This window comes from Pristiophorus japonicus, chromosome 1, assembly GCF_044704955.1.
Source record: "Pristiophorus japonicus isolate sPriJap1 chromosome 1, sPriJap1.hap1, whole genome shotgun sequence".
Classification (NCBI taxonomy): Eukaryota; Metazoa; Chordata; class Chondrichthyes; family Pristiophoridae; genus Pristiophorus; species Pristiophorus japonicus.
The window spans coordinates 117,961,919-117,977,354 of NC_091977.1; the positions used below are offsets into that span (position 1 = coordinate 117,961,919).

Consider the following 15,436-nt stretch of genomic DNA (forward strand, 5'->3'; position numbering starts at 1 on the left):
ATAGCCACGTGGGAATATAATAGTGGCAATAACTGAGTTCTGGCTCAAAAAAAGGGGGAGGATTGGATGCTTAATATTCCTGGGTACAAGATATTCAGATAAGATTGGGAAGGAAAAAAAGGGATGGAAAAAAAGGAGGGATAGCAGTTTTGATTTTTTTTAATTTACAGTGGTAGAAAGAGAGAATGTCCTTGAGGGATCAATGACAGAATCTATTTAGTTAAGAGTTGAGAAACAATAAAGGAGCTATACAATACTTGGTGTATTTCATAGGCCACCAAATAGTGGGAAAGAGCTAGAGAAGATGATTTGCCAAGAATTACAGTGGTGCAAGAACTACAGAGTAGTAATAATAGGAGACTTTAACTACCCCAATATTGAATGGGGCAGTGATTGTGTTAAAGCCAGAGAAGGGGAAGAATTTCTGAAGTGTGTTCAGGAGAATTTTCTTGAACAGGAAACATACCCAACGAGGAAGGAGGCATTGCTGGATCTAGTCTTGGGGAATGAAGTGGGACAAGTGGAGAATTTCACAGTTGGAGAGCATTTCGGGAATAGTGATCACAGTATCGTAAGGTTTAGATTAGTTATGGAGAAGGACAGGGAGAAATCGAGAATAAAAATACTTAACTGGATGAGGACTAATTTAGTCGAATTGAAGGATCTGGCCCGGATAAATTGGAGTCAACTGGAGACTGGCAGGCAAGAATGTAATGGAGCAATGGGCAGCCTTTAAAGAGGAGATAGTTTGGGTACAGTCTGAGTACATTCCTACAAATGGGAAAAGGAGGGCAACCAAAGCCAGAGCTCCCTGGATGACTAAGGAGTTGGAGAGTAGGATGAAGCAGAAAAAGGGGGTGCATGACAGATGTCAGTTTGATAATACAAGGGGAAATCAGGCTGAATATAAAAAGTACAGAGGGGAAATGAAAAAGGAAATAAGAGGGCCAAAGAGGCAGTACAAGAATAGATTGGTGGCTAACATAAAGGGGAATCCAAAGTTCTTCTATAGGCATCAGTAAAAGAGTGGTCAGAGAAGCAGTGGGGCCAATTAGGGACCAAAATGGAGAACTATTAGTGGACAGAAGGCATTGCTGAGGTACTAAATGAGTACTTTGCATCAGTGGTTACCAAGGAAGAGGACTTTGCCAAAGCTATGGTGAAGAAGGAGGTTGCTGTGATAAAATAGAAAAAGAGGAGATACTGGAAAGGCTGGCAGTACTTATGGATAGGCCACCCAGTCCAGATGGGATGCATCCTAGGTTACTGAGGGAAATAAGGGCAGAAATTGCAGAGGCGCTGGCCACAATCTTCCTTAGATATAGAGGTGGTGCTAAAGGACTGGAGAATTGCCAATGTTACACTCTTGTTCAAAAAAAGGGGAAGGATAAACCTGACAATTACAGGCTAGTCAGTTTAATGTCAGTGATGGGAAGCTTTTAGAAACAATAATCCGGGAGAAAATTAACATCCATTTGGACAAGCATGGACTAATAAAAAAAAAAGAGCCGGCACAGATTTGTTAAGGCAAATCGTGTTTGACTAACTTGACTGAGTTTTTTGATGAGGTAACAGGGCAGTGCAGTTGATGTTGTGTATATGGACTTTCAAAAGGTGTTTGAAAAACTACCACATACTAGGCTTGTTAGCAAAATTGAAGCCCATGGGATAAAGGGGCAGCAGCAGCACGGAAACAAAATTAACTAAGTGATAGAAAACAGAGAGTTGTGATGAATGGCTGTTTTTCGGACTGGAAGGAGGTATACAGTGCCATTCCCCAACGTTCATTACTCAGACCACTGCTATTTTTGATATACGTTAATAACTTGGACCTGGGAATACAGGGCACAATTTTGAAATTTGCAGATGTCACAAAACTTTAAAGTGTAGTAAACAGTGAGGAAGATGGTAATAGACTTCAAGAAAACAGGCAGGTGCACACATGGCAGATGAAATTCAATGTGGAGAAGTGTGAGGTGATAAGTATTGGTGGGAAGAATGAGGAGATACCATAAACACTTAATGGTACAATTTTAAAGGGGCTGCAAGAACATAGAAACATAGAAAATAGGTGCAGGAGTAGGCCATTCGGCCCTTCTAGCCTGCACCGCTATTCAATGAGTTCATGGCTGAACATGCAACTTCAGTACCCCCTTCCTGCTTTCTCGCCATACCCCTTGATCCCCCTAGTAGTAAGGACTTCATCTAACTCCTTCTTGAATATATTTAGTGAATTGGCCTCAACAACTTTCTGTGGTAGAGAATTTCACAGGTTCACCACTCTCTGGGTGAAGAAGTTTCTCCTCATCTCGGTCCTAAATGGCTTACCCCTTATCCTTAGACTGTGACCCCTGGTTCTGGACTTCCCCAACATTGGGAACATTCTTCCTGCATCTAACCTGTCTAAACCCATCAGAATTTTAAACGTTTCTATGAGGTCCCCTCTTATTCTTCTGAACTCCAGTGAATACAAGCCCAGTTGATCCAGTCTTTCTTGATAGATCAATCCCACCATCCCGGGAATCAGTCTGGTGAACCTTCGCTGCACTCCCTCAATAGCAAGAATGTCCTTCCTCAAGTTAGGAGATCAAAACTGTACACAATACTCCAGGTGTGGCCTCACCAAGGCTCTGTACAACTGTAGCAACACCTCCCTGCCCCTGTACTCAAATCCCCTCGCTATGAAGGCCAACATGCCATTTTCTTTCTTAACCGCCTGCTGTACCTGCATGCCAACCTTCAATGACTGATGTACCATGACACCCAGGTCTCGTTGCACCTCCCCTTTTCCTAATCTGTCACCATTCAGATAATAGTCTGTCTCTCTGTTTTTACCACCAAAGTGGATAACCTCACATTTATCCACACTATACTTCATCTGCCATGCATTTGCCCATTCACCTAACCTATCCAAGTCACTCTGCAGCCTCATAGCATCCTCCTCGCAGCTCACACTGCCACCCAACTTAGTGTCATCCGCAAATTTGGAGATACTACATTTAATCCCCTCGTCTAAATCATTAATGTACAGTGTAAACAGCTGGGGCCCCAGCACAGAACCTTGCGGTACCCCACTAGTCACTGCCTGCCATTCTGAAAAGTACCCATTTACTCCTACTCTTTGCTTCATGTCTGACAACCAGTTCTCAATCCATGTCAGCACACTACCCCCAATCCCATGTGCTTTAACTTTGCACATTAATCTCTTGTGTGGGACCTTGTCGAAAGCCTTCTGAAAGTCCAAATACACCACATCAACTGGTTCTCCCTTGTCCACTCGACTGGAAACATCCTCAAAAAATTCCAGAAGATTTGTCAAGCATGATTTCCCTTTCACAAATCCATGCTGACTTGGACCTATCATGTCACCTCTTTCCAAATGCGCTGCTATGACATCCTTAATAATTGATTCCATCATTTTACCCACTACTGAGGTCAGGCTGACCGGTCTATAATTACCTGTTTTCTCTCTCCCTCCTTTTTTAAAAAGTGGGGTTACATTGGCTACCCTCCACTCCATAGGAACTGATCCAGAGTCAATGGAATGTTGGAAAATGACTGTCAATGCATCCGCTATTTCCAAGGCCACCTCCTTAAGTACTCTGGGATGCAGTCCATCAGGCCCTGGGGATTTATCGGCCTTCAATCCCATCAATTTCCCCAACACAATTTCCCGACTAATAAGGATTTCCCTCAGTTCCTCCTCCTTACTAGACCCTTTGACCCCTTTTATATCCAGAAGGTTGTTTGTGTCCTCCTTAGTGAATACCGAACCAAAGTACTTGTTCAATTGGTCTGCCATTTCTTTGTTCCCCGTTATGACTTCCCCTGATTCTGACTGCAGGGGACCTACGTTTGTCTTTACTATCCTTTTTCTCTTTACATATCTATAGAAACTTTTGCAATCCGTCTTAATGTTCCCTGCAAGCTTCTTCTCGTACTCCATTTTCCCTGTCCTAATCAAACCCTTTGTCCTCCTCTGCTGAGTTCTAAATTTCTCCCAGTCCCCGGGTTCGCTGCTATTTCTGGCCAATTTGTATGCCACTTCCTTGGCTTTAATACTATCCCTGATTTCCCTTGATAGCCACGGTTGAGCCACCTTTCCTTTTTTATTTTTACGCCAGACAGGAATGTACAATTGTTGTAGTTCATCCATGCGGTCTCTAAATGTCTGCCATTGCCCATCCACTGTCAACCCCTTAAGTATCATTCTCCAATCTATCCTAGCCAATTCACGCCTCATACCTTCAAAGTTACCCTTCTTTAAGTTCTGGACCATGGTCTCTGAATTAACTGTTTCATTCTCCTTCCTAATGCAGAATTCCACCATATTATGGTCACTCTTCCCCAAGGGGCCTCGCACAACGAGATTGCTAATTAATCCTCTCTCATTACACAACACCCAGTCTAAGATGGCCTCCCCGCTAGTTGGTTCCTCGACATACTGGTCTAGGAAACCATCCCTTTTGCACTCCAGGAAATCCTCCTCCACCGTATTGCTTCCAGTTTGGCTAGCCCAATCTATGTGCATATTAAAGTCACCCATTCTAACTGCTGCACCTTTATTGCATGCACCCTTAATTTCCTATTTGATGCCCTCCCCAACATCACGACTACTGTTTGGAGGTCTGTACACAACTCCCACTAATGTTTTTTGCCCTTTGGTGTTTTGCATGTCTACCCATATAGATTCCACATCATCCAAGCTAATGTCCTTCCTAACTATTGCATTAATCTCCTCTTTAACCAACAATGCTACCCCACCTCCTTTTCCTTTTATTCTATCCTTCCTGAATGTTGAATACCCCTGGATGTTGAGTTCCCAGCCCTGATCATCCTGGAGAACAGAGAGACCTGAGGGTACAAGTGCACAAGTCTTTGAAGGTGGCAGGACAGGTTAACAGAGCAGTTAATATGGAATCCTGAGCTTTATAAATAGAGGCATAGAGTACAAAAGACAGGAAATTATACTTAACATATATAAAAAACATTAGTTCGGCCCCAGCTGGAGTATTCTGTCTTGGGCACCACACTTTAGGAATGACATGCAGGCTTTGGCGAGGGTACAGAAGAGATTCACTAGAATAGTTCCTGGGATGAGGGAGTACAGTTACGTGGATAAACTAGAGAAGCTGGGGTTGTTCTCCTTGGAGCAGAGAAGTTGAAGAGGAGTTTTGATAGGTGTAAGGGATAAATTGTAAGAGTTGCAAATAGGTGGTCAGAATTATGCTGAAGGTAGTGAACTTATCAGTATTAGGAGGGTCTGTATAATTGCCTATGTATGTAACACTTGCTTATGTAGGTATAGCACAAATGTATAACGTATTAAACTGAATCCGTAACCTCTGTAATACTTAAACAGCAAAATCAGCAGTTGTTGATCAGAAGTCACTGAGGAAGAGATAAGGAAGCCAGTTTAGGCATCTATTATACTGTGGCAAAGTGCAAGTCATGAAACAACACCATAGAAGATGGGCAATTGAATATACCACCCAGAGACAGTTTGATAAGAGTCGACAAATCAATTTAACTTCGCTGATAGAATTAGACCCATCGAGGATTTTGTAGGAGGGTGCTCCTCTCCAAAACCTGTATAAATTGTACTTGAAACCTCTTGTATTTCGGAGGTTCCACGACCCAACATTCCCTTGCAATTGCTCGTAATAAAAGCCAGTGGAACCTGAGATTTCATGTGTTGACTTTCGTGGTCGTTATACAACAGGAGAAGGGCGAGGTGTCGATTAACTATATCAGTTAGTCCACCTTGAAGGAGAGAAGCCTCCTTTTCACCTCAACAATAGGTGTTTAAAATCATGAAGGATTTAGATAGAGTAAATAAAATGGAACAGTATCCAATGGCTGAAGGATCAATAACCACATGGCACAGATTTAAGGTGATTGGCAAAAGAACGTAGACGTGGCACGAGGAAAAACTTTTGTACGTAATGAGTGGTTAGGATTTGGAATGCACTACCTGATAGGGTGGTGGATACATATTCAATAGTAGCCTTCAAATGGGAGTTGGATAAATACTTGAAGGAGAAAAAATTTCATGGATATGTGGGATTAACTGGATTGCTTTTTAAAAGAACTGGCACAGACTCAATGGGCTGAATGGCCGCCTTCTGTGCAGTTCTATTCTATGATTCTTTGAAAATTTCAAACTGCTTTGAACTGAATAAGGAATATACAGCCATTATAAAAATAAATCCTGGTTTGGATCTACCGCTGCTGATAGCACAAGAACTTTAAGGTGCACCCTAGAATAAGGGTTTATATGAAGCAATCAAAAAATAAAAATCACCCAATTGTGAAGAGCACAACTTTCTTAAATGGCACAAAAGCAGCCAGATGTTCTCCTGAAGGATGACAGCACCAATTTTGCATGTACAGAAATAACAGATGAGGAAGAACTATTGCATCTACCAAACCTGGTGATTATTTATCCTGGAGACAGCACTGGGATTTTTAATCAAGTCAACAACAGCAACATATTTATATAGTACCGTTAACATAGTAAAACATCTCAAGCTGCTTCACAGGAGCTTTATAAAATTTGACACCAAGCCACATGAGATATTAAGACAGATCTTGGTCAAAGAGGTAGGTTTTAAGGTGTGTCTTTAAGGTGGAAAGAGAGGTAGAGAGGTGAAGAGATTTAGGGAGGGAATTCAGAACTTGGGGCCTAGGCAGCTGAAGGCACGGCTGCCAATGGTGGAGTGATTAAAATCGGGGGCCAGAATTGACGGAGCGCAGAGATCTCGAAGGCTTGTGGGGCTGGAGAAGGCTACTGAGATAGGAAGGGGCGAGGCCATGGAGAGATTTGAAAACTAGGAGGAGAATTTTAAACATGAGGCATTGCCAGACCAGGAAACAATATAGGTCAGCAAGCACATGGGTGATGAATGAACAGGACTTGTTGCGAGTTAGGATACGGGCAGCCAAGTTTTGGATGAGCTCAAGTTTATGTAGGATGGAAGATGGGAGGCCAGCCAGGAGAGCATTGTATTAGTCAAGTCTAGAGACTTGACGAATACAATGTATGAGGGCTTCAGAAGCAGATAAGCTGAGGCAGGGGCGGAGTTGGGCGATGTTACGGATCTGGAATTAGGCAGTTGGAGATAGAACAGATGTGTGGTTGGAAGCTCATCTCAGGGTCAAATCGGATGGCAAAGTTCTGAACAGTCTGGTTCAGCGTCAGACAATGATCAGTGAGAGGGATGGAGTCAGTGGCTAGAGAACAAAGTTTGTGGCAGGGACCGAAGACAATGGCATCAGTCTTCCAAATATTTAGCTGTAGGAAAATTCTGCTCGTCCTGTACTGGACGTCGGGTAAGCAGTCTGAAAAATCAGAGACAATGGAAGGGTCTGGAGAGGTTGGCAATGAGGTAGAGCTGAGCGTTGTCAGCGTATATATGAAACCGGATATTGTGTTTTCAGATAATGTTACCGAGGGGCAACATATAGATGAGAAATCGGAGTTACCAAGGATAGATCCTTGGGGGATTCCAGAGGTAGTAGTGCAAGAGCGGAAGAGAAGCCATTGCAGAGGATACTCTGGTTATGACTGGATAGATAAGAATGAAACCACGCGAATGTAGCCCACCCAGCTGGACAATGGAGGATAGACGTTGGATGAGAATGGCCTGGTCAAATGTATCAAAGGTTGCAAACACATTGAGAAGGATGAGGTCCAGCCAGATCAGGTGATGAATAGTTGAACCAGTTGTCCGCCATAGATGTTTAAGTCTGCATTCCTTGGACCTAAGGGAAAGCAAATGAGGGCCATACTGGGGGAAACACCAGGATGACAGAGAATAATGGTTTTAATGTGGACAAAGGCATCAAAAGGTTGAGGTGAGGCTGCAATTGAGCAGATTGGTAACTGCAGAAATGTTGTGGTGAATGGAGAGCCAAAGATGAGATAATTGGAATTTGAAAGTGCAGTTTTAAGTGGCTTGAGGAAGAGTTTTTCCAGGGGTGAACACAGAAGGAAGTGGTGTTGGGAGGGGGAATGGGGCTGGAAGGGGATACAAGGAAGAGATGAGAGATGGCCTTATCTGTGATTGATACAATGAGAGTAGCTAGGCCACGTGAAATGGCAAGGTCAAGGGGGTGGCCGTGAATATGGGTAGGAGAGTTAATATGGATAGAACATAAGAACATAAGAATTAGGAACAGGAGTAGGCCATCTAGCCCCTCGAGCCTGCTCCGCCATTCAACAAGATCATGGCTGATCTGGCTGTGGACTCAGCTCCACTTACCCGCCCGCTCCCCGTAACCCTTAATTCCCTTATTGGTTAAAAATCTATCTATCCGTGACTTGAATACATTCAATGAGCTAGCCTCAACTGCTTCCTTGGGCAGAGAATTCCACAGATTCACAACCCTCTGGGAGAAGAAATTCCTTCTCAACTCGGTTTTAAATTGGCTCCCCCGAATTTTGAGGCTGTGCCCCCTAGTTCTAGTCTCCCCGACCAGTGGAAACAACTTCTCTGCCTCTATCTTGTCTATCCCTTTCATTATTTTAAATCTGTGGAATTCTCTGCCCAAGGAAGCAGTTGAGGCTAGCTCATTGAATGTATTCAAGTCACGGATAGATAGATTTTTAACCAATAAGGGAATTAAGGGTTACGGGGAGCGGGCGGGTAAGTGGAGCCGAGTCCACGGCCAGATCAGCCATGAACACCCCTCATCCTTCTGAACTCCAACGAGTAAAGACCCAGTCTACTCAATCTATCATCATAAGGTAACCCCCTCATTTCCGGAATCAGTCTAGTGAATCGTCTCTGTACCCACTCCAAAGCTAGTATATCCTTCCTTAAGTAAGGTGACCAAAACTGCACGCAGTACTCCAGGTGCGGCCTCACCAATACCCTGTACAGTTGCAGCAGGACCTCCCTGCTTTTGTACTCCATCCCTCTCGCAATGAAGGCCAACATTCCATTCGCCTTCCTGATTACCTGCTGCACCTTCAAACTAACTTTTTGGGATTCATGCACAAGGACCCCCAGGTCCCTCTGCACCGCAGCATGTTGTAATTTCTCCCCATTCAAATAATATTCCCTTTTACCTTTTTTTTTCCCCCAAGGTGGATGACCTCACACTTTCCGACATTGTATTCTATCTGCCAAACCTTAGCCCATTCGCTTAACCTATCTAAATCTCTTTGCAGCCTCTCTGTGTCCTCTACACCACCCGCTTTCCCACTAATCTTTGTGTTATCTGCAAATTTTGTTACACTACACTCTGTCCCCTCTTCCAGGTCATCTATGTATATTAGAGATTTAGGGTGGATAGGAGGGTAGTGAATTCAGAGGAGAGTATGATGAGTTGAAATCACCAAGTTTGAGTCGTCGCTTGATGCAGAGGCTGAGGGAGGAAAGCAGTGAAGATATCTGAGTGAGAAACTTATCTTGGTACTTGGGTGGGCGATAGAGAATGTGGATTTTAAATGAGAGGCGAGAGGGATGGTACAAGGCAAGATGCTCAAAAGGAGGATATGGTGCCAGAGGATTGACAGACTAAGATGTGATTTAGTGATAAGGGCTACACCACCACCATGGTGATTTGGGTGGGGCAAATGGTGGATGGTATTGCCATGCGGTTAACCTTCATTAAGGGGGAAGGTGTCATCACGTATCAGCCAGGATTCCGTCATGGCAATGTCGATTGAATCATTCACAATAATCTCATGGATGGCAAGGACCATTTTATTTCCTCTAGACAGAGGTTTAGTAAATATTGGTGTGGGTCTTTTTCCATCTGGTATTGAACTGATCAAACCACACTTAATTCAGCAACCTGACTTTTTGTCCTACTTGCGATAGCTTCCGAGGAATCTATCCACTTTAAAGGACAAACTACTTATCAAACATTTCCTCAATGAAGCATTTATTTTATGAACACCTCGGTGCAATTGAGAAGACTGGATTTATACTCGACAGAAGTTAATTTTGCATAACCATTATATTTTGATAACAGTAACCATTAGGTGGAAGATCACCATACAAGGTTTTCACTTATTACAGTTCTGTAAATTAATGCTCAGCATTATTAAGAATAATCAATGTCTTGTTTAACATGTCAGATGATACAGTATTGTACAACTATGATCAATTTTCACTTCTATTCCAGTAAGTTATCAATACATTATTCCTAAATGGTTCTTGTTTCATCCAACAAATTTTTAACATCTGCCACTCAACTTATGCCCACCTGATAACATAAATACATACTTTGGCATCCTTGCATCAGAGACAACCATTGCTCTGCATAACTCGAGCTTTAAATCCATGGGTTGCAAGATGTGCTGAGAGGATTGCTTCGTTTTGCGAGCTGCTTTCCAGTCCTCATCTAAATCAAAGCACCAAAGTCTAGTTAAGTTAATTCTTCATTCTCCCTGATAATTATAAGATATGGAAAATGTATTTTCCTTACCAGCATCAAAATTTCAATTTTATTTTATCAAACTAAACTATCTGGTTTAAATGAACAAAATCAATACTTACTGACTATCACGGCCAATTCTCAATCACTCAAAATACCAGGTAATACAATTTTAGAATTAATCTTTTACTCCTTATTTTCTTTAACAAAAAGACCATTAAGTACCTAGTAATAATTTTACAGGTTTTAAATTTTTAAATGAATACATACGTGGTTTAGCATAAAGTAGTTGAACACGACTCAGTTGTATATCAAAACAGTCATAGGCTCTGGCCATGATATCTTCCAAAGTGCTTTCTCCAGCTGTAACTTGCGGCAGATGTGCACGACTTTTACTGGTCATCTTAAAAAATTATTTGATTACAAAGTATTTAAATATGACCTGCACATATGGTTAAAAACAAATCATGACAATAAATTAAAATTATTTGACCATGAAAGTTTAAAAGGACCTATACCCTATTTAGAGAAACTGATTTATTCTGTCAGTATTCTTGGTATTATGGAGAAGCCCAGTTTTTATTGTTTCAGTTTCTCTTATGAAAAAATATTGCTTGCTTGTCCTAACAACACTATGGGGTAGAAATTCGGTGATGGTCTACTGCCACAAAGTACGAAATTCAGTTGTTTTCTACCAAAGAGAGTGGAGCGGTAAGAGAAGTGTTCCACACTCGTCCTCGGGCGCCAATGGAGCAGTAGTGCAGGAGGCCGACTCAATTTTCTGCCACTAGGATGCTGGCATCCTGGCAACTGAAGATGAGAAAAAAATGTTCGTGAAAATTTCAATGACCTACACCTACACTTCCCCACTGCTGCCATACATAAATAGAAGTTAAATAAATTAAATTTCACAACTTATCTTGCTCTCTAGACGATACCACTCTGGGATCACCGATGTACCAACTGCATTCCCTGTTGGTAACTGCGCCTGCCAGTAAAGCAGGCAATCCAATTCAATTTTGCTGCCCTGGCGTTGCACGCTCGATGATGTCACTACGTGGAGTGCGCAACACTAGCTCTTTGCGCCATCCCCATCACTCCATTGAAGTTTTCGGGAGGTGAGGACAGCGTGCCATTGCGTTGGTAAGTGCTTAGCGGTCCGCTAGCGTCCCTCTCCGGGGCCAACGGGTGGCACAAACCACCAAATATAGGCACCTATGACTTTCCCCAGAATTATAGTTCAATTTTATTTTCAACCCAACATTTCATAAAATGTTGCTATAGAACAATGACAGAGTATCCTATTGGCCTGGATATTGTGGTAAAAGTAACAGTGAGGCTATCAGCACTCACCATATTAAGGAGTAAATCAGACAACAATTTCCGGTGTTTGCACATGTGCATAATCGGAAGTTGCTGTCTGAGTTGCCCTGCTCCTCCACCAGCTTTGCTCCAATGGTACCTCGCCATTCACGTACATGAAGTTGCAGTACTTACCCACTGGATACCCACTAAACACACCAGAAAAGGTTAGGGTTTGTCCATTCAAGCGCAAATGAATTTTTAATGCGTGATTAATCTTAATTACTGCCAAACAACCTCTCCAGCACTGAAAATTTACTTTTACAAGTGTGGCGTCTCATTCCTTCAAATTTTAATTATTGTTGGAGCTGTACAATGGGTAACCAATCTGATTTTGTCTATTTTACACCTCTTTCGAAATTGAAAGCTATGTATTTGCTGCAAGAGCCTGAGAAGATGGCAGGGTAGGAGTAGGGAATGTGAATAAATTGTTCACTACCGGTGCAACATCCTGAATCCGGAACTCCGAAAACCGCGATTGTCCGAAAACTGGACATTTTGCGCATAGCTGAATGGAGTCGTCCGGAATTATTGTCCGGAAACCGGACATTTTTTGAGGCAAAACCCAAAACCGGCATGGTCTCAGTCCTGAGGATTCCGGATGTTGTACCTGAATAAAGAATGAAAATAAACCTAAAGAGGGGTAAATTTCTTTTGTAATTCTTGGGATCAACCACACACAAGGTTGCCAACTCTGGTTTGATGTATTCCTGGAGATTTGATCATATGGTAGCAATGACATGAAACTGCTCATGTGATGTTTAATCCTGACATTTGATGTTGAATGGCTTAGTAATACCAAGTCCTGAATAAAATCTGACTTTTTGTTTTAGAGTGAGATGAATAACAAATCATAAATCAAAGAAACCTCACAAAATAGAAAGATTTAAGGATAAGTAATGATTAAATACAAGCTACTTTGTTGATGTTTCTACAGTATTGACCGCAGTGAGAAACACCTAGTTAATACCATTGATTCAACAAAAATATCAAGGATACAAGTAACTTTGAACTAAAGCTTTTGCACAATTTGATGATCTTTTACAATACACAGGAAGTTATAAAAATAAATAAAACCGAAACCAAACCTAATTCAATTCACTGACACCTACACCCACCCCAGGGAGGTGAGGCTCAATCCTCAGGGAAAAGTACCACACCCAGAATAAAAAACACGATCTCTCCCTCCCTCCCCCCGTTTGTTTCCCCCTCCCTCCTTCTCTCATTTTGTTTCTCGTTCCCTCCCTCTCGGTTTGTGTTTATCCCTCCCCCCAGCCTCCCAGTTTGTTTCTCTCTCTCTCTCTCTCTCCCTCCGTCCGTTTGCATTGCAGTGGTAACACTCTCACGTCTGAGTCAGAAGGTCATGGATTCAAGCCCCACTCCAGTGACTTGAGCACATAATCTGGACTGACAACATTGCAGTACTGAGGGATCTTTTTCAGTCAGTGCTGCCATTTTTATGATGGGATGTTAAAATCAATGTCCATTCTGCCCTCTCAGGTGGACGTAAAAGATCCCATGGTAATATTCGAACAAGTGCAGCAGCGTTTTCCTAATGACCTGGCTAACTTTTATCCATCACTAATCATCAATAAAACAGATTATCTGGTCACTGATTATACAGTACTGCTGTTTGTGGGACCGTGCTGTGTACAAGTTGTCTGCAACACTTCCTACATTACAACAACTACACCACAATACAGGTATTATTTGGCTGTGAAGTGCTTTGGGATGTCCTAAGATTGTGAAAGGCGCTATATTAAATACAAATCATTTCTGGTTTTTTTCTCAACGGCAAAGAAATAGCTTAGAATTCAAGGAAATAAAAAATTGTGTGGGCTAGGAATCATACAAAAGCATTATGAGCAACAGTAAGAATAAAGTTTGCAGAATGTGATCCTGAAAATACTAAGAAAAATTCCAGAATTCCAATTTGGCTTATTCAGTCACTAAACCTAGTTATGATTTAAAGGTGCAAATGTTGGAAATTTAAAATTTTTAAATATAAATAGAAAACGTTAGAAATATATAGCAAGCCCCTCAGTACCTGAGGAAAAAAAAGACAGAACAGCGTTTCAATGCGATTTTTTTTAGCCTCGATGCCGTCATCCTCACAACCTGGAATATTGCTTACAGTTTTGGTTTCCATATTTAAGAAAGGATATACTTGCTTTGGAGGCAGTTCAGAGAAGGTTCACTAGGTTGAATCTGGAGATGAGTGGGTTGACTTATAAGTAGGTTAGGCCTCTACTCATTGGAATTCAGATGAGCGAGAGGTGATCTTGTAGAAACATAAGATTATGAGGGGGCTGGACAAGGTGGATGCAAAGGATGTTTCCATTGGTGGGGGAGACTAGAACGAAGGAGCATAATCTTAGAATAAGGGGCCGACCATTTAAAACTGAGATGAGGAGGAATTTCTTCTCTGAGGGTTGTAAATCTGTGGAATTCACTGTGGAAGCTGGGTCATTGAATACATTTAAGACAGAGATAGACAATTTCTTAACTGATAAGGGAAAATGGGGTTATGGGGAGCGGGCAAGGAAGTGGACAGGAGTCCATGACTGGATCAGCCATGATCTTATTAAACGGCGGAGCAGGCTCGAGGGGCCATATGGCCTACTCCTGCTCCTATTTCTTATGTTCTTATGTAAGCAGTGTGCTCCAAATAGAGGGGAGACCAGCAGGGACCAGACAACACTATTTGTTTGCAAGCTACAACAGCCAAGTTACTGCACATGCGTGAACCATGTAAACAAAGACCGTTTCCCCCGACTCACCAACAGCAACGCTCGGGAGACCAATTGTCCATTTCATTGGACAACCAAACATCAATGACTGATCAGATAGTTATCTAGGAAAAGGAGCAGAGTCCCTTGTTGGAAAGCAGAGACTCCAACAACTAGAATAACCCCACTGAAATGTAAATTGATATCAGTTACAGATCAAAACAATAATGCTTGATAAAAGTATGTGAATGACTTAAATTGCTGCTTTACAAATACTCCCAATGGACCCTTATTTAGAGGATGCCCATTAAAAGTATGTGAATGACTTAAATTGCTGCTTTACAAATATTCCCAATGGACCCTTATTTAGAGGATGCCCATTAAAAGTAAGTGAATGACTTAAATTGCTGCTTTACAAATACTCCCAATGGATTCTTATTTAGAGGATGCCCATTAAGTGGAGATAAATCTGTTAGCATAGCCCTTCACATCCTCAATTTTTTTTAACCAGCCACATAATAGCAGTGGAAGATGTACATCACTCGTCACTTTGCCAACCTCTGGAAATAAATTTGATTTCAATTTTAAACTATGTGCTACAATCATCGAATGAGTCTGCTAAAAAATTTGATGTGATCATCATGTTATTCAGTCCACATTAGCTGTGCCAGGAATATGTTTGAACATTCAAAAACTAAAATCAAGGGCCCAATTTTCCCCAACCCCTTTTTTCGGCGCACTTACCCTAAATGTGCTGACTTTGCGCAGGAAACGGCACCGAAAAAAAGTGGCCCCACCCTGCCGAGTCTCTGGTGTCCCAACGTGGCGTACATAGTGCAGTGGGGGGCGGAGCAACAGCCCAGCGCAGAAAACGTTGCTGGCAGCTGCGCACATGTGCAGGACCCGATGCTCGCAGCCCCTATCCCCGGCCGAGTGGCCTCCCGCACAGGCCGGCC

General features: G+C 42.3%; 1 protein-coding gene across 2 annotated transcripts in view; it reads right to left on the minus strand.

Moving 5' to 3' along the window:
- vps13a (vacuolar protein sorting 13 homolog A) overlaps positions 1–15,436 on the minus strand; it is a 645,125-nt gene that overhangs the window by 394,361 nt on the left and 235,328 nt on the right. For both annotated transcript variants that reach the window (XM_070882697.1, XM_070882688.1), the window contains exons 21-22: positions 10,660–10,792; positions 10,239–10,356 (exon numbers count right to left, since the gene is read on the minus strand). In XM_070882697.1, the coding sequence (XP_070738798.1) occupies positions 10,239–10,356; positions 10,660–10,792 (251 nt within the window). The remainder of the gene's footprint in view (positions 1–10,238; positions 10,357–10,659; positions 10,793–15,436) is intronic.